Source organism: Trichechus manatus, unplaced genomic scaffold (genome assembly GCF_000243295.1).
Source record: "Trichechus manatus latirostris isolate Lorelei unplaced genomic scaffold, TriManLat1.0 scaffold00002, whole genome shotgun sequence".
Classification (NCBI taxonomy): domain Eukaryota; kingdom Metazoa; phylum Chordata; class Mammalia; order Sirenia; family Trichechidae; genus Trichechus; species Trichechus manatus.
In genome coordinates, this window is record NW_004443938.1 from 39,602,867 (window position 1) to 39,623,590 (window position 20,724).

At 36.0% G+C, this 20,724-nt stretch overlaps 1 protein-coding gene across 2 annotated transcripts in view; it reads right to left on the reverse strand.

The window, feature by feature from the left end:
• The window catches only part of TBPL1 (TATA-box binding protein like 1), a 34,663-nt gene that overhangs the window by 8,159 nt on the left and 5,780 nt on the right, over positions 1–20,724 (reverse strand). Inside the window, exons 1-4 of one of the 2 annotated variants that reach the window (XM_023730074.1) lie at positions 9,035–10,330; positions 2,568–2,746; positions 496–578; positions 268–331 (exon numbers count right to left, since the gene is read on the reverse strand). In XM_023730074.1, the coding sequence (XP_023585842.1) occupies positions 268–331; positions 496–578; positions 2,568–2,702 (282 nt within the window). In that variant the 5' untranslated portion in view covers positions 2,703–2,746; positions 9,035–10,330. Of the gene's footprint in view, positions 1–267; positions 332–495; positions 579–2,567; positions 2,747–9,034; positions 10,331–20,724 lie in introns of those variants that run through there. The other variant, XM_004368906.2, reaches the window with a different exon arrangement.

The window sequence follows — 20,724 nt, forward strand, 5'->3', positions numbered from 1 at the left end:
GCAATTAGTTTACAAGGAAACAAGTGTCTCCATGGGCAAGGAATTTGGGAAAAAGTCAGGACCCAGTGCAAATACACCTACATGGGCAAATTTTGGGACTAGAAAAGTACCACTAACACTGTAGGATAGTATGAAACCAAAGAAAAAGTTCAATCATAGGAAGAATTTTTATGGTGATTTTTTAAAATCAAATTAAATTAAAATTTTGAATTTTACAAAAATAAATCCTTAAATATTTGCAATTTGGATATTTTTTTAAAATTTTACCTGAAAACCTAGTTTCTGCAGACTGCGGGCTAGACGTCTGGCACCAAATTTAGCTTCTTCTTCACTATGGTTTTAAGGAAAGAAAAAGATCATCAGTTACAAGAAAAATAAATTTTATACTGAGGAAACATGATAAACTTAATAGTATGATTTTGTTTTTAAGTCTAGGAAAAAAGTCCCTTTTGTGAGAGGAATTTTAAAGAAATTAAAAATTCAAGGAACATGTACCTTGTTGCTCCAGTGCAAATAATTTTTCCTGAGGACCAAATTGTAGCTGTAATTCTAGGTTTTCTAAGCTTCATTAATACTTTCTACAACAACAACAACAACAAAAAATCAGATTACATGATAAGCATTAATTTTCATGTATGATTCTATATTATGTGGCCATCTTAATGTCAAAATACTATTCCAAGCTTATCCAAGACTGAAATAACTGATCTTCAAATCACCCATTCAGAAATCAAATATAATACTTAATACAAAGAATATATTAAGCCAAAAGGACATTTAATTAATTAAAAATACAAGGTCTACACAAATCTCTCACTATATACTTTAAACCAATGTACTATGTGCACACAAACAGTACAACTCTCATTCCACTCCAGTCAAATGACCAGATTTTACATGGGTCTTCAAACATGCCAAATATGTTCACAACTCAGCTTTCCAGTAGCTGTTACCTTCACCTGGAATACTCTTCCCTCAACATTCTCAGTTCAGTCAGGTTTCTCACCAAATGTCACCTCCACAGAAACACCTTTCCTGGCCATTCCATCCAAAATACCCATCCCTTCATTGCTCTATTAAGTCCTTGCCCTTCTTTATTCTGCTTCATCCCTACTTTATAGTGTATCTTACAGATGAGATGCCTACCACCTACTCAAGTTCAATATGCAAATCTCAAGCACAGGAGAAACACTGGAGCAGGAGATGTAATTTGAGAGTCCTCAGATATGAAAGGTATTTAAAAATATGGGCCTGAATGAAATTACCTACACAGTGAGTATAAACAGGTCAAGAACTGAGCTCCAAGATAATGTATGAATTTAAATTTTCACTGCAACTTTTCATTTCTGGAAATATTTCTTATATGTTCATTATGTGTGAGAGAAAGAGAAATGTTTACTCAGTAAATGTAATTCATAAATGAATCAGACATTTCTTCTTAAAACTTCTATTATATTTTGAGTTCCTCTCTCTCTGCCATATACCATATTATCTCTTATTATCTAGAAAGCTATATAATCCAGGAAAACTCAAAATTTACCAAAGATCAAAAAGGCGTTCGAACTAAAATACATCATAAAGTTTCATACCAAGTGACTGAGAAATACTGAACTGAGTTTATTCTACATTTAATTGTCTTTCATCACCGGCTTGTCCATCAACTCAGATTTTTCAATTAACTTTCCCTGAAAAAAAAACTACTTCTCTCCCATATGGCAGACTAAAGTACCAAAGCAGTGTGGGCAATCTTCTCTCTCAACTTTTTAGTCAGATGTATTTATTCCTTTGTTTAAGTAAAGATGGTATTATTGATGAACTTGAAAATCTTTAATTTGGGTTCACTAAAAACTTTAGCTGAATTTAATTCCTCTTTACTTGGTTTCTAGGACTAAGAGATAGTGTCAATTTATCCTATGTTTATTGGAAGTAATTTTTACAGCTTAAATAAAGTCTTCACATGCATTCTTATTTAATTTTTGTAATAAATGTGTAAGATATATATGTCATCATTCTTTGGTTTATAAAAGCTAAATAAACAATCAATGTCATTATAATGTTAATCTCACAATGCTAAGGTAAGAAGTAAGGTATCGCTTTTTATTTTAAAATATATAGGTTTAACAAAAACTAAACATTTAAATGTTCAGGTTAAGATATGAACATTGATTTTTAGCAATTTGTTACTAAAGAAAACCAATTATCTTGGCTTAACTAAAGAGGAGTATGAAAATTAATATACTACAAAAATTACAATATATCTTAAGACACCATTCAAGTACAATTACATTTGAATCAGTATAAAAATATAAATGTTCCTTTCTTCAGTTAAAAGAAATTGAGAGAACAATAAAATGTCTATGTAACCAATGAGTTTTTTAAGACTCAGGGATAGTGTCTCTAAATGCTGAGAGGGGCCTCTTCTACAGCACACACTGCTATATCCAGTACGAGTAAGCGTGTGGTAAGGTGCCCAGAAACTATCTGCAGAGTGAATACATTTTATAGTAGCATTCATAGCACTATAAAATTAGGCTATGTAATACACATACCAAAATTCAGGTACTTACTCCAACATCACGCTTATAAATTACATTTGCTCCCTCCAAAGCAATCTTCCTTAAGTTCAAATGGCATCTTGTTCTAAAAACACAGACTACATTTGTAATTAAAATGTCCAAAGCAACATCACTGTCTGCATCCATTGGGATAGTTTAAAAACTTAGCTTCCCACCACGAAGATCACATCCTGAGAAATGAAACAAAAGTAATTAAAATTAGATGTTCTGTTAATTTATTTTTCACAAATAATCTTGAAAATTAAGATGCAAGAAATGAATCTGTATTATATATTTTTCATTGCTACTCAAATCAAATCACGTCCCTCTTCTTCCCCACTAAACATGTCATTTTTTTTTTTAAAGATAGCATGTCATATAATGTCCTTCTAAATCTGGGCCTATCTTTCCTTCTTTAAAATCAGCTACTTTTACATGCTAGACACTTTCCAGACTCATCTCTTGCTACTTGCCTTTACAACCACTATGTATGTTCCAGGCATACCACAGCTACAGGGATTCTCAAACATATGTTCAAGGGCTGGACCTCTGCTTTAATTACCCTTGTGGTCCCAATGAGCAACCATTAATGTTATTATAGCCCACCTCATACAACTTGCTGGGGCTATAAAAAGTATGATCTGTTTTCTCCTATGCCAAACAGAGTAATTAGCTGAATTTTAAAGAAGCAGAAATACTGATTTTAACATATAATCAACAGACTTTTCCAACTTACTAACGATTCATTCATTATTCACTTACTGAACACCTTCTGTATAGAGACACTGGAGAAAAAAATGAGTACAGCCCAGTGTGCGTGGGGAGCTCTAACAAAGAGTTAGCACAATATTGTTTTTATCAAGATCAGAATCTTCCAATGTACATATTAGGAGGAAAAAAAAAAACCCTAAGAGTATTTTTGTAAATAAAAAAACAAACCCTGGTTTTTAATATGCACATCACCCATATCCAGCTAAAATATGCTCTCTTTGACTGGGTTTCCACATCTTAAAAAATAAATAACGGTAATTCAGCTTATCTGACCCACAAAAATAAAATCATGAAATAGTAACAACACTATTATAACCATCTTTTAAGGTTCCTTGCAGCCACAAAGACTAAAAACTAGTATTCTTTCTAAGGATTCAAATTATATGACTAAAACAATGAAGATGTCAAGAGTCCAAATAAAGAATATTCACTCATGTTTTTCTGGATCTTAGTTTCTGATATTATGTTCATTCTGAACATAATGGCAAGTTAGACCAAGACTTCTAACACCACTATAGGACCATGTAGCTTTCAATTCTGTGTATTAATTGTACCCCAACTGCATTATATTTTCTCACTCTGATATTCCTGTATACCCCATTTATCTTTTTGTTTTTCTATCCTGTGTGTATGTTTCCATTACCTCAAATCATTTAACTGTACAAGGGGTAGGCAAGGGTGGCAGTGGGGCCTGATGGATAGACACAGAGGTAAACAGATTCATATGCAGAGGCACAGAAACAGTTATTAATACTGATCTTGAGTGGTAGACCCAAAGTCTAATTCACCACTTACTAGCTATAATAACTTAGGCAAGTTATATAACCTATCTATGTCTCATCTGTATCAAAGAATAGATAGTGCTTACCATAGAGTGGTGTACAAGGATTATATAAAATAATGTATGAAAAGTACTTAGCATATATGTCTGGGAAATAATAACCCAATAAGTGACACTGATTATCGATAAAATAAGTTCAAATCAACAGGCAGAACAGAGGCTTCGTAATATCACTTCCCATCACTATACCCCAGATACTGAGCCTTCTGGACACACAACCAGGTTTTCTGCTATTTTTCTATAAAAACTGTGAAACAATCATGAGGTAGAAGCTCTTAGTTGCTTACCCCAACATCTATTCCATCCTTCCTTCACTATTAACAGAACCTAGATGTATAGCTGGGCAGACTGTGGCAGAAATAAAATACTCTATTTTTAACTTCCCTGACAACAGGTGTGGCCAGGAGGTCACATGACCATGTTCTGGTGAGTCAAATGTAAAACAAAATGGCCAAGTGTCTTTTGTGAGGTCTGTTTAGAAGGACTGAACTAAGCCCACAAGGACCCCTTCTAACCTTTCTGTCCATTTTTCTGCCTGGAGTTTGGACATGAAAGCTGGAGCTAAACTAGCCATTTTGGATCATGAGACTATGAGATAAGGATGATACAACAGCAAGACAGAAGAAGCCTAGGCCTCCGATACCATAAATCTCCTTATGATTCCTGCACTTAACTCCAAAACCAGAATAAAAAAAACAAATCCACTGCCATCAAGTCGATTCCAACTCATAGTGACCCTCCAGACTTCATAAATATAAAAGAAAAGCCAATCTCTATCTTGTTTAAGCCCCTCTTAATGCTGCATTTTTGTTACATGCAGCCAAACCCAATCCTAACTGAAACATGTCCCTTTAGAGTAAACAACAAAAAGGAATTATTTAAGGAGAAACTGTATAAAGAAACTATGCCAAATTTAGTGTTTCATAAGAGTTTTCCCACTGAACAGACTAAAACTTGTTGATTGAGACTTACTACTTGGTTGTCCTAAACTAATGTATTGCCTGAGGGGAGAATACAAGGAAATACAGGTAAAAACAAGTCAAGAAAGAAGGGGTAAAGTAAATCTTTGTGAATGCAAAGAAACCTTGAAGTTAATTCAAAATTGACAATTGTTTCTATGCCTCAGCAAGTTAAATTTTAAAAATGAGGGCATGGGAATAGTTCATCATAAGTTACTAAGTGTTCATATTTTAGATTAGTAACCTGGCAAGCAGCCTCAGAAAATATTACTCTTACTAGTTTTTCAATCAAGGATACAATATGAAAAGTCAGTACTTTTTTAAAAAGGGCATCCTACATGAAAACCTTGAGAACAGCAGCAGAACATTGTTGAGAAAATGAGCCCCTCAGGCTGGAAAGCACTCAAAATATGACTGGGTAAGAGCTGCCTCCTCAAAGTAGAGTCAACCTTAATGACATGGATGGAGTCAAGTTTTCGGGACCTTCATTTGCTGATGTGGCACGACTCAAGATGAGAAGAAACAGTTGCAAACATCCGTTAATAATCGGAATGTGGAATGTACAAAGTATGAATCTAGAAAAATTGGAAGTCATCAAAAATGAAATGGAATGCATAAGCATCGACATCCTAGGCACCAGTGAGCTGAAATGGACTCATATTGGCCATTTTGAATTAGGTGATCATATATATGGTCTACTATGCCGGGAATGACAAATCAAAGAGGAATGGTGTCACATTCATTGTCAAAAAGGACATTTCAAGTACTATTCTGAAGTATAATGCTGTCAGTGATAGGATAATATCCACACACCTACAAGGAAGACCAGTTAATATGACTGTTAAACGAAGCTGGAGATTGCATGATAGAATTTTTCAAGACCAATGACTTCTTCATTGTAAATACCTTTTTTCAACAATATAACATAAACAGCAACTATACATGTAGACCTCACCAGGCGGAATACACAGGAATCAAATCAACTACATCTGTGGAAAGAGACGATGGAAAAGCTCAATATTATAAGTCAGAACAAGGCCAGGGGCCGACTATGGAACAGATCATCAATTGCTCATATGCAAGCTCAAGGTGAAGTCGAAAAAAATTAGAACAAGTCCATGACAGCCAAAGTATAACTTTGAGTACAGCCCACCTGAATTTAGAGACCATCTCAAAAACAGATCTGATGCACTGAACACTAATGACCAAAGACCAGACGAGTTGTGGAATGACATCAAGTACATCATACATGAAGAAAGCAAGAGGTCATTAAAAAGACAGGAAAGAAAGAAAAGACTAAAATGGATGTCAGTAGACTCTGAAAGTTGCTCTTAAACATCGAGTAGCTAAAGCAAAAGGAAGAAATGATGAAGTAAAAGAGCTGAACAGAAGATTTCAAAGGGCAGCATGAGAAGACAAAGTATTATAATGACATATGTAAAAACCTAGAAATAGAAAACCAAAAGGGAAGAACACGCTCAGCATTCTCATGCTGAAAGAACTGAAGAAAAAATTCAAGCCTCAAGTTGCAATACTGAAGGGTTCTACCAGGAAAATACTAAAGAATTTCATTTTACTTGGATCCACAGTTAACGCCCATGGAAGCCACAGTCAAGAAATCAAACAACACATTGCATTGGGCAAATCTGCTGCAAAAGACCTCTTTAAAGTGTTTAAAAAAAAAGCAACAATGTCACTTTACGGTTTAAGGTGCGCCTGACCCAAGCCTTAGCGTTTTCAATCGCCTTGTATGCATGTGAAAGCTAGACAATGAATAAGACTGAAGAAGAATGGACTGCCAGAAGAACGAACAAATCTATCCTGGAGCAAGTACAGCTAGAATGCTCTTAGAAACAAGGATGGCAAGACTTCATCTCACATACTTTGGACATGTTATCAGAAGGGACCAGTCCCTGAAGAAGGACATCATGCTTGGTAAAGTAGAGGGTCAGCGAAAAAGAGGAAGACCCTCAAGGAGATGGAACCCTGGTGGCACAGTGGTTAATTGTTCAGCTGCTAACTAAAAGGTCAGCAGTTCAAATCCACCAGCCGCTCCTTGGAAACCCTATGGGGCAGTTCTATTCTGTCCTACAGGGTTGCTATGAGTCAGAATCGACTCAATGGCAACAGGTTTTTTTTTTTTTCTCAAGGAGACGGATTGACACAGTGGCTGCAACAACGGGCTCAAGCATTGAGAGGATGGCGCAGGACCAGGCAGTGTTTCATTCTGTTGTACAGAGGGTAGCTGTGAGTCGGAACCAACTCGACAGCATCTAACAACATGAAAGACTTCATAGTTTTGAAGCGGTATGAAAAGAGACTCATTTGCAAATCAGTTTATCTATCTTGTAGAACAGGAGAGTAGTACTGGATTTTAACAAAGAGTCATTTCTTAAAGCTATTCGTGTTGTATCCCTTTTAAATACAACTAGAAAGACAATCCAGTGAAATAAATCCAAACTGATTTCTACAAAGCATCTGAAGGTCTATGGTATCTCCTTTAGTCTTAAGTGTGGTTAAATAATTTTATTAACGAGTAAAAAAGGTCTGAGTAAAGTTTATTCTCAGTTTTAAAGCGGAATTGATTGACCCTAAGAGAAGTTCAAAAGATTTAGGTTATCACTAAAAATACACACACAACTTTATTTAGGGGAAAAAAAATTGCTGTAAGATAAAACCAAAAACCAAACCTGCTGCCACTGAGTCGATTCCGACTCATAGCGACCCTCTGTACAGGAGAATGAAACACTGCCTGGTTGGAATCGACTCGATGGCAACCCTGCAGGACAGAGTAGAAGTGCCCCATAGGGTATCCAAGGAGTGGCTGGTGGATTCGAACTGCCAACCTTTTCGTTAGCAGCCAAGCTGTTAACCACTAAGCAACCAGGGCTCCATAAGAAAGATGGTAGGAACTAATTTCCAGTAGGGCTAAAATATTCCAAATTGTTTACCACTCTTATGGTATCATACTAATATAAACATTTGGATATCTACTTCCCCTACTAAATTCTGAGTTTCTTGAGGTCAAAGACTGTCTTGAAAGTTTACATTCTCCCATGGCCTAGTACCAAACCTGGCACATAGTAGGTATTAAATTATTATTTGATGAATGAATGCTATATGATCCAATATTTCAACCTCCAATCTGTATTAAACTTCTCATCTACCCACAATTCTAAATTATTTCTTTTAATACTAGGTATGGGAAAAAAAAGTTATTATTAGCAAGCCTGAAACTTTCTTTCCAAAGCTACCTATTGTCATATGAACGTAAAAGAGCCAACAGTCTTTTTCTTCCCTACAAGCCTCTTAACACAGTATCCATGAAAATGCTACGCAGCATACTTTACCACATCTCATGCTGGTTTATACTTAAGGCAAATATTAGTTTTACTGTCTTACTGGTTTGTATAGCTCCAAGGGGAGTGTATTTAAGGAACTCCAAGATAACAAAATATATGAAAAGTGATAATATTTAAAGTCAAAAAGCTGTTAAACCTGCCAAACGTAGCACTAAAGAATGAAATTCTCAAGATACACAGAAGGGGCAGAAAGTAATACAGTGAGTATCTACTGACCCGCCACCCAGCTGAATATGTTACTATTGGTGCCTCCCCATGCACTTCTCCCAAATGACACCCTCATATATTTCTCTTAACCCTTTCATGAACCAATTCTTTTCTGGTTTGTATTTTTTTGTTGATGTCATGTGCATTATGCGTGTCTGAATTTTTGGTGGGTAGTATGGATTTTTGTTGCTGTGGTGGTTGTTGCCCCTCCCACAAGCCTACTCTAAGTGTTTAATGTTAGGTACGAAATACCACTAATTATACCACAGAGTCCCCACTGTGGTCTACTGGTACATATGTGTAACAAATAAAAATTTTCAAAATTTCTATTTTTCCTACCCAAAATCCAGACATCTCATATTAAAACAGTAACTTCCGACACACGCCTGTTTCTTCAGTTTCAAACAACGTAAAGGCCCCTGCCTTGTGGCAGCACGCACTGTCAGCGGTGCAGCAGCTTCCGAGTAAACCTTCAGAGGCAGAAAACGTATTTGGTCCCTAGAGGTAACCTTAATCATGAAAGGGTTAAAACTTGTTACATATATAATTACATCCCTTTATTCAATTAAGCCATGATTTAAAATACATTGATGAATTTAGTTTGTTAATATTTCATTTAGAATTTATGCATATATGTTCACAAATAAAATTAGCCTATAGCTTTCCTTTTTTGTACCGTCCTTATCTGGTTTGGGTACCCAGGTTATACTAGACTCATTAGACGAATTGGGGAGATTTCTTTCTCTCTCTCCTTCTCTTTGCTGGAAGATAGTTTAGAATACCTTATCTGAAAATTGTCTAGATCTGTTTTCTTGCTTATTTGCTTATTTGGTAGACTTTTTGAAAGACCAATTCAATCATTCTTAAGACAACTGATGTCTTCTATTTCTTCTTGGGTCAGTTTTGGCAAAATAAATTTTCCATTTCTGCCAAAATGTTAACAATTATTCTATTCAGACAGCATTAAAGTGATTTTTCTTTTTGATTTCTTTCTTCTAGCTTTTTGTAGAGTCTGGATTTTTTTTTTTTTAAACAACAACATACATTAGGTTTACTATAGAAAAACGGTTATTTCTAAATTAAGTTATATTTTTATCTAAATTTAAATATCAATAATCTACCCACTGCCAAGGCCTAATATTAAGACATGGCCTGGCTGGATGTTTTGTCGTGTTTCTGAAGTAAACACCTAGTATGAATTTAATTTGCCACTTTTCTTTCTAATAAAAAGCCAAGTTCAAAACTTCAGCTGTCCTATCTTCAAGAAATGCCACTATTTCTAGCTTTCTATTAAAATGCATCATAAAAGTTGAAGCAGCCTCTTCCTAGTTCAGTGATTTTATGGACAAGAACGCCACATTATCTATCTGTTGGGTCCTTTGACTTTTTAGTAGTATTCACAAACATTACACATTTCAGCAACTACCACAAACTGCAACCTTAAATTATCACTTAGAAAACACTGCCACCTCCAGGCTTTTATAACAAATTGCATGAAAGACTACTACATTTTACATTTTCTGCACCAGGAGAAATATTTAAACTGAAACGTCACAATAACACAGTCAAAAGAGCAAAGCAAAAATAATGTTGAAGCCTGAAAAAAAAAAAAAAGGAATAAACCTAAAGGTGAGAAGGTATTCAAGTTGCATGTGAGGATATTGTGGCAGGGACCTCAAAGGTTTAACCACAAAATTACCATCCACAATTGGAGACACGGCAGAGACTCAAGAACTGGAAGTAGACGAATTTGCAAACAACACGAACCCATATGGTCTCCGAGGGATCACTCTTCTCTAAGAAAAAGACATGCCAGTCACTATCCTCATATTCTTTAAAAAGCTTTAAAACAGCAGATCAGGAAGTAAGACATTTTTTGTCCTGATTCCAACACATTTCTTGATAATCCTTCAATACACATCTGTGACCATGATGGGGAAAAGCGAGCATCTTGTATTTTAGAAAGACAAGGGTGCTCTTTCACATGTTTAACAGTACAGCAAAAACCTTACAAAAGGGGGCTCTGACCTAGTGTTTACATTTAGCTATGTGACACTGAGTAAGTTACTAAACCTATCATTAAGTTTTAAATTTCTCTTTTGTAAACTGGTGATAATATCACCTGCACCTCCCAGGGTTCTTTTAAGGATTAAATATGATTGATAATCTATGTCAAGTACATAGCACACAACATGTGCTCATTTTGCTATGAGTCGAAAATGGACCGAACAACTGTTATATGGATTCACATGTGGTTGAATATAGCAACCAAATAATATTATTTAATGAATTGATGAAAAACTTGAAAACAGTCACAGTAACAGATGGAAAAAACCAAGATAATAATAGGCTAGGCAGGGGTCAGCAAACCTACATCCAGTGGGTCAGCCGCCTGTTTTGTGAAAAACAGTTTTACTGTAATACATCTGTCTTAGTCATCTAGTGCTGCTCTAACAGAAATACCACAAGTGGATGGCTTTAACAAAGAGAAATTTATTCTCTCACAGTCCAGTAGGCTACAAGTCCAAATTCAGGGCACCAGCTCCAGGGGAAGGCCCTCTCTCAGCTCTGAAGGAAGGTCCGTGTCATCAATCTTCCCTTGGTTCAAGAGCTTCTCTGCACAGGAACCTCAGGTCCAAAGGACACGCTCTGCTCGGCACTGCTTTCTTGGTGGTATGAGGTTCCCATGTGTCTCTGCTCACTTCTCTCTTTTGTATCTCAAAACAGACTGGATTAAGACACTATTCAATCTTGCAGACCTCATCAGTATAACTTCATCAGTGATAGAGTTTACAACACATAAGCAAATCACATATAACCTCATCATAGCAATAAGAGTTTACACATAAGGAAATCAAATCAGATTACACAGTCATACAATACTGGAAATCGTGATCCAGTCAAGCCGACAGACATTTTTGGAGGACACAACTCAATCCACGACAATATCCAAGTTCATGCATTTACATATTTATGCGATGATTATGCAAACATATTGAATGGGTATAACAGAGACTGTACAATCTGCAAGCCCATCTGTACCTTTAAGAATTTAACACTCACTGAACAAAGAACTACCGTCTGATCCGGCAATCCCAATCCTAGGTATATACCTAGAAGAAGTAAAGGCAGGAATGCAAACAGAAACCTCTACACTAATATCCATTGCAGCACTCTTCACAACAGCCAACAGGTAGAAACAATCAAATGTCCATCAACAGATGAATGGATAAACAAAATGTGGCATATACACACAATGGAATATTACTCAGCCATAAAGAGAAATGAAGTTCTGATGCATGTCATAACATGGATGAACCTTGAAAACATCATGTTAAGCAAAATAACTCAGCTGCAAAAGGACAAATACTACTGTATGTTCTCACTTACATGAAATAAGCAAATATATACAAACCAAAGATTATTAGTGGTTACCAGGAGTGGGCGGGAAGCGGACAGGGCAAGTTTTTGCTTAGGGGGCATTAAGTTTATGCTAACGGTGGTGGAATCGACTTGACAGCGCATAACAACATAAACATTAATTTTAACTAAAGTATTATTGTGACTAACAAGAAAAAAAGGTGTTTCTTACATAACACAACTTTATATTTGAGGATTCAAACTCAAAAGTGGGAAGTCTGGCACACTGATTGTAAAAGCAAAATTCATTCTGGATAGATTTCTTAATATTTCAAATAAATGGTGTTATTCCATGATTAAAAAAAAATAGTGTGTCTTTTTTGATTACATAAGAAACACTCCAAGAAAAAAAAAAGTCACCCATAATCCTACTAGTGATAATCACTATCAAGATTTTAGTAAATATTATGCCAGTTTTTGTTTTTTCTGTTTGTTTATTTTCTTTTGTTTTCCCTATGTTCATGTATAGACAGGTTTTTAGGCTGCTTAATCCATATATGTATAAAATATTAAATACGACTGGGATTATACGTGTATGCTGTCCATTCTAGTCAATCACAGATTTTATAAAAATATTTGCCAACCTGAGAAATACAAACAGCAGTGCTGAATTAATTGATTTTCTATGAATACTAATAAGAATGAACTTTTCAAATATTACTAACCATTTATATTTCTTCCTGTCTCATATCCTTTGTTCGTTTTCCTTCTGAGATTTCTTACTGATTTATAAAAACTCTTATAGAAAGAATATTAACCCTTTGCCTGCTTATGCTATTACTTCTGCTTAAAATGTTCTATCCCCACTTCTACATCCAACAAGCTCACTCCTACTTGTTCTATAGCTCAGCATCACCTTCATTCAATCAATTCCATAATAATGCACCGGAACGCTTACCAAGTATTAGGCCCCATGCTAGGGGCCTAGAACAAGCTCTGGTAGAGGCAACATGTGTGTTCTCAGCTCTGAGGTGTGTTAAGCTTATGAACTGTTCACAACTGAAGGAGGGCCAGCATGGTAAGAGTGAAAAGGAAAGTAGCATAAGACCAGGTGAAGAGGCAGGAAGGTGTCAAATCATGCTAAGCCTTCTAGGGCATGTTAAGGTTTTTCACATTTACCCCAAGAGCAATGGTGGGCTAAAAAAGATTTTAAAGGAAGAAATGACACGATGTATTTGCATTTTTAAAATATATCACCACCACTTCTGCAGCGGGAGAATGGATTGGAAGATAAAATGGTAAAATGGGCAAGAAACCCAGTCAGGCCTAGCGTAGCAGTCCTGTGTGAGACGGCAGCAGCATGGACTAGAGCACTGGTGCTGGATGGAGACAGAAAGAAGCGGGCAGAAGAGGGACATTTTTAGGAGCCAGAGTGAACAGAGTTTGGTGACTGAATGTGGGGATGAGGACAAAGGAAATGGAGGATGACTCCAAGTTTAAGACTCAAGATATTTAGTGAGACAGGAAACACTGGAGGGAGAGCAGGTTTCCAAGTGAGATGGGGTAAGGGGGAAGGAGAGAGACGTGGGAGAGGAGGCAATTGAAGGATTCAGTTTTGGACATGTTGAACTGAAGGAACTTGTGAGCCATTCAAGAAGAGATACAGAGCAGATAATTAGATAAAAGTCATAGCTCAGGACAGATTTAGGACTAGATTGGAGATGAAAATTTAGAAACTCTTGTTTCTATACCCTAGAAGGGTACAAAAGGTAATTAAAACCATCACGGGTGAAATGAGAAATCTATGGAACCAAGAAAACAGAACTCCCAAGACTAAGCCAGAGTGTCCCTATTCTCAGTTCCATTACCATGCTACTATGTATATCCCTATCACAGCATTTTTCTACGCCTGTACTATAGTGAAATTTATATATGTCCCCTTGATAGACAACATTTATATATGTCTCCTTGGCAGACAATAAACTCCTCAGAAGCATGATCAAATCTTATTTATTTTTTGTACCCCAGCCTTAGCACAGTTCCCAAGGCACTATACGTATTCAATGTCTGTGGAGCTTAACTGTTAACTCGAGATTTTTTTTTTTTTTAATTGTACTTCAGGTGAAGATTTACAGAACAAATAAATTTCTCATGAAACAGTAGTACACATATTGTTCTACGACATTGGTTAACATTAACTCGAGATTTTTAAAAAGGAATTCATTTTCTCTCTCCCACTCTCTTACACATACACATGCACATACACACACACACGTGCACACCACACACTTTATAAACTAAAACAGTCAGACTCTGGAGCAGACTACTTGAGTTAAAACCAGACTCTACCACTTGGCAGCTGTGTGACCTTGGGTGAGTAACTTAACACCTTTATACCTCAGTGTTCTCATCTGTAAAAAATAGCAGATAACAGTACCTATTGCAGTATGTTGTGAAAATTCATATAAAACACTCAGCACAGTACTTGGCACATGGTAAGCATTCAAATTTAGCTATTCTCATTGTTACTATTACTATCTCCTTTACTCATCTTTCATGGATAGAAAAATGTTCAAAAATGGAAAGGACTTCTAGTTATTCACCGTGGTCCTCAAACTTTGGAACACAAAAAACAGATGATGTTTCTTCAAGTCTAAAAGCAAGGGGTAAAAATAAAGAATACAATTCTGATGGATCTGGTAAACAAAATTAGCAAAACTATGAGTTGGAATCGACTCATGGCAACAGGTAATTCTGAGTAAATTTTTAAAAATCCCCAACAATAACAAAACCATTTCAAATCAAAACAAAGTCTTCTTTGTTCTTATTGATTGTGCTGTTTTACTCTTTTTGGGGGAGGAGGAGGAAGGAGCACAGGAAGAGACAAAGAGAAAGAAAGCATCTAAGCCTCTTAAACCAAAATCAGTTGCTATCAAGTCAACTACGACTCATGACCATCCGTCTGTGTCAGAGCAGAACTAGAACTATGCTCCATAAGGTTTTCAATGGCTGATTTTTTGGAAGTAGATAGCCAGGTCTTTCTTCGAAGGTGCTTCTGGGTGGACTGGAACCACTAATCTTTTGATTAGCAGCCCAATGTATTAACCCTTTGCACTACCTAGGGATTGCCCAAGTCTATTACATACTATAAAAGAGATACTTTGCTAAATTTATTTAACTAGGTAGCTGCAAAAACAGGATAATTAAAAGTACCATAGATTTGGATGCCAAGTTATAACAAAAGTTTATATGTCATTTCAATTAAATTATAAGGCATCAGTTTTCTGGAAAGGGTCTTACATGTGTCCCTATCTTCTCGTATTATCGACTACTATTTTAAAAATCTTTGGAATGTTTTATCTCTTTATAAAGAATATTGATATTTGTCCTAAGTTAACCATACTAAGTAACTATGATCTGTGAGACTCATTTAGCCATTAAGCTGATACTAATAAAAGGGCATAATTTTCAAAGGTCATTATTAGTTGGAATTGACTTGATGGCAACTGTTTTATTTTTTATTCTCACTTGCAAGTATATATGTTAATTAGCTAGGCAGCTAACAGACCAAATAAACCTCTTTCAGCTTCTGGCTGGTGGCAGGGTTGGCATGCATAGAGGTCAAACTTCTCTGTACTCTGATTTTATGGCAAAGGTGTTAAGGCAAGGTTCAAACTTGAAGAGTTGACACCTAATCAAGAATTTAGTCAAATGAAAACACTACAAGATGAAAATAACAACTGGTAAAATTTCCTACCTTGACAGTTTCCTCTCAACTGCTTTTTACAGGTTTACCCTTTATATAAAATATCTGTTCTAATATAGACAACTTGTTTAAGGTCTCAGTCATGCATGAATGCCATTTTAAGAAAAAGAAGGTAAGATTATGAAAGCAGCTACTTGGGAAACAATGCACAAAGTTTAAACTTTTCTGCTTATAAAACAGTAAAAAAGAGTCAGAAAAGCAACATATTTAAAGCAAACAGGATTATAACAGAATGAATACTCTTTCCAAATGTAAGCACCAGTAGTTAATTTTATTTTACTCAGAACTGGTCAGATCTTTAATTGATTAAAGGCTGTGTCACTCAAAAGATATAAATATGAAGAAGTTGGCTGAAGATCGAAAGAAAGTCACACTATTTTCTTTTTAATTGAAAGCTAAGTCCTGTAAGAAAGGCTACAGGACACGGACTTAAAACTAGTATCACTATAAGGTGAGTAATTTGATAAGAACATACATGTAAAACAAAACAAGAGTAATAAGAGTTTTCCAACTGGAACACTGAATCATAACTATTAAGAAAAAAGGTAAACAGAATAAAAACTGATTTGGGATAAAGCTCTAGTAATGGGTTTTTTTTGTTGTTGTTGTTTGTTTGTTTGGCTTGTTTTTTTAATTTCAAAATGTATCTAATGGGCAACCAGTTGAGAACCACTTGGCTGAAATGTCACAACAGGTCATCAAAATATTAGAATTTCCTTTTCAGTACATCCTTAAAATGGGATATATTCTCATATCAGGACTGTTTATCATAGAGAACATCAAGAGTTCTACACTCTGTTTACCATATCTTGTTCCCTTAGTTTTGATACATGTGCTAAATCATTATAATCCGCTTTCTGCCTCTTCATGGTACTGAAATGTTACGAATGAACGGCTCATTGCTGAACTCAATGGCACAGTTGAAGTTCCCTCCTACTGAACCTCTCGACTCCCCATCCTTGGCTTCTGAGGTATCTTTCCTGGGTTCTCTCCCCACCTCAAATATTTCTGTCTGCTCCTTACATCTGAAGTTCTTAATTTGAAGTCCACAGCAGTCCTTGAAAAGTTCAAGGACAGACTCCAGAGGTCTAGGAACCCCATGAAATTATACATATACAAATTTCATACAAATGTGTATGTTTACCTGAGGAAGCCATTGTTTTCTTCATATTCTCAAATGGGTTTAAGATCCCTGAAATGTCATAAACCACTACCTTAAATTCTCTTGCTCTTTAAGCTTTCCAGGCTTCAACAGTCATCCATAAATTTATGGTTCCTACATCAGTTCTGACCTTTCAGGGATCTGAATCCATATGCCCAATGGTCTATTAGATATATTCACGAAATTAAACCAACACATCCAAAACCTAACTCGTTCAACCCCTACAAAATACTTGTTCTGTCTTTTGATTCTTAATTTTTGTTCATTTAATGTCATCCAAAACTCACTCACCTGAATCAGAAACTTCAGAATCACCCTTCATTTCTCCTTTTTCCCTTATATCCAGTTAACTTCTAATCCAGCTTCTTTTCTGCATCCAAAGCATCATGGTTTTATTTCAGGCTCTCTCACTAGTCATTTCAGCTACAGCCTCCTAATGGAACTCTCTGCTTACTGTCTCCTCCATCTAGTCCATCTACCAAATAGCTACCAGAATTAGCTTCCTAACTGTGTCACGCCCTGCTTGAAGAAACATCTCTTGGCTCTCTTATGCAGGCAAAATAGAATCTCATCTGCTTAGCTTGCATTGCAGTGTGCTTCACAATGTCTGCAACCTTCCTTTCATAATCCAGTCTTCCACTTCCGACACTCCTTAACACTCTCAACTTCTTACCAGCTTCTGACAATAGCAGACCCTTTCATGACTTTTTATCTGCCTAGAACGCCCTGTCCTCACTCCTTCAACTAATGAACTTCTACTCATAACTGCAGTCATTCAGTACACAACTGATGTGGCTCAGGCACCGTGACTAGACACTAGGAATAAAGCTCGGAACTAAACAGTCCCGTAAGCAACCCTCATGGCATTTATGTTCCAGCAGAGGAAACAGACAAAAAATAAGAAAGCAATTAAAATAATTAGAGAATGTCATCTTTGTTATAAAAGAAACAAACAAGATGATGTGAGAGAAACTTTAGCAAGCCAGAAAGTTCTCTCCATTTCCTCAGGAGAAATGATCCCTAAAGTGAGACCTAAGAAGAAGCTGGTCATATGAAAAACTGGGAAAAGGGCACTCCAAGCAGAGGGTAGCCCCAAAGCAATCAAGTTCTCCAACAGTATCCTACTCCACTTTCTGGTTATGCTCCTTTCAGTGCTCCTGCACCTAAGAAGTTATCATTGATTCTAGTTCTGCCCCAAAAATCTTGAAGGGAAACTGTGTTCCAGGAGCTTTTACAAGCATAGAAATGTAATATATTCTGATGTAAGAAAAGAATTATTTTAATTAAAACACACATGTAAACTCTTAGCAGTTTTGATATATACTTCCTTTTCCCTCTTCTAAGAGTTACTCTCCTTTACTTCCCCACAAGGGTCCCAACTCATCCAAACCCTAAGGCTATTCCATGATCATAGAAGGGCTATCCTGTCAGTCACTCTCAGGATCAACCATCCAATTAAACAGGGTTTTATGATAAAGCTACTATTTTTCTATTTTACGAAGTGAGACTAAAGAAACAACACAAGACAAATAAATTAATAATCCGGTTTCAGACATTTGAAACTCTTCCACTTTAACAGGCCATAAACAAAACACTTAGAAAGAGTAAGTCAAGAGGCACATGTTCTTAAGGCACATACAAAGTTTACAATTATCCAAGTAGTTTTTCCACTACGTAGTGAGGTTGAAGTTTCAAGCTTACTGGCCAGGCAAAGGTTTTCTCTGCTATACTGATCTAAAGATTTACATTAGCAACATGCTGTGGAAGAGATGACAGAATTATTATTCATATAGCATTTATCAGCTGTGAGCGGTTGAGCCAAGTCACAATCTTTACCTCAGGTTCCCCATCCCAACCCAAAACAAAGAGTAGATAATTAAGTTATGAAAGCTTGTGAGCCTTTGAGATTAGCATACCAAGTTTGTGTTGAGAAAAGTCTGATGACTGTACCTTCAACATGGTTGTGCCTCCCGTGGCCACCCTAGCCTGCGACCAGCGAAGATCCTGGAATGTGGTCAATTCATGAGTAATGATGAGATGCTCACTACAACTTCATCACTAGGTTGTACATGCTTACATAACTGAAGATACACAAGCTCACATAACCATAAGCAGGTAAGAAAAAAGACTTTGTGGCGCAACGAAAGTATCTGGTCGATTAAAAAAGAATGAGATGGTTCTTGTTCTACAAAATCTTCTAGCTGAAGTATCGTACAATGCATAGGCTCTATAAATTTTAACCATGATCATTAACCAAATACCAATCAGTCTTCACGTTCACACTTTTGAGTTACACACTGGCTTTTATCATCTTCATATCTGTAGGACAGCAATATCTGTCCCTGAAAAAAAGAGCATGATAGAAAGAATACTAGGGAAACATTAACAATATGTTAGATTTTTGTCTTGAAACACCCTAGTTTTATTCTGGACAACAGTATTGACACCTCAGAGATCTATTTTCCTAAAAATCTCCCAACATAGTCTTCCAAAAAAAAAACCAAAACCATTGCCGTCCAGTTGATTCTGACTCATGGCGACCCCATGTGTTACAGAGTGGAACTGCTCCACAGGGTTTTCTTGGCTGTAAGCTTAACAGATGCAGATAGCCAGGTCTTTATGCTGCTGGGTGGGTTTGAAATGCCCATCTTTAGGTTAGTAGTTGAGTGCAAACCATTTGTGCCACCCAGGGACCACACAGTCCTTAGAATATGCAAAATATATATAATTCACTACATAGATGAATATATATATTTTGGTAAAATTTCCATGATTTTTTTCCTCTTTTATCTCAATACATTTTAGATCAGAATCCATGATGGCTATGGAAATGATATTAATATTATATCAATACTAAATCTATTCTGGCCAACCTAGTTGCTCAACTAAATCAATAGTATCAATTAGATTTCCTCTCTTTAAACAAGAAAACAAAAGCCACACCTCTAAATACAAGCATATTTGCCAAGCTCTTTAGTTGGAGGAGGCTTATAAAAACCAACTAAAACAAATATACAAAAACAGCACAACCTAGAAGAAGGAATTATAAAACTTTACCCATGGACATTTAAAGCAAAACATACTTTTAATAATATTACCTACATGAATTTCTATAACATTTTATAAAAATATATTTTAACTAAAAATCAAGATCTGGATATTAAACAAAATAAAAAAGAATAATTTGCAACTAATTTTGCTTAAGCAGAAACATTTCTTCCTTAGTGAGTGCCCCACAATGAAACTAAAACATCTGAACTTCACTTTATAAAGTGGCCATGTCAATAACAGCCGAAACAAAGCTATAATGATCAATTTATTTCCCTGATTAGGTAGCCTCAATATTTAGCTTTAGCCTTACGATAAATAAATAATTTAGCAATTCTATGCAGTCACTCTTGAGCCACTTGAATTATTGGAGCAGAGCAGCAGTTTCAGCTACTTCTAAAATTACACGAAAGCTACTATTTAGAACATTTACTGTGACACAGAAACTCAAGTGAAATGACTTGACACTGACACTAACAAGTTTCAAGTTTACCATCAATTAAGCTTATACAAGTAAAAAATAGTGTCTTCTAACAAAAGACTAATTCTGCTAAATGAAACCATTGGGGTCTATTTCTTTTATTCAGAAGTACCATACAGCTAAACAAGCAGTCAAGTCCACAGGGAAAGAGCATTTCAATACCTGAAACACAGTGCGAAACCAGGCTTTGTTGGCCTGCCTTTTCCAAGAAA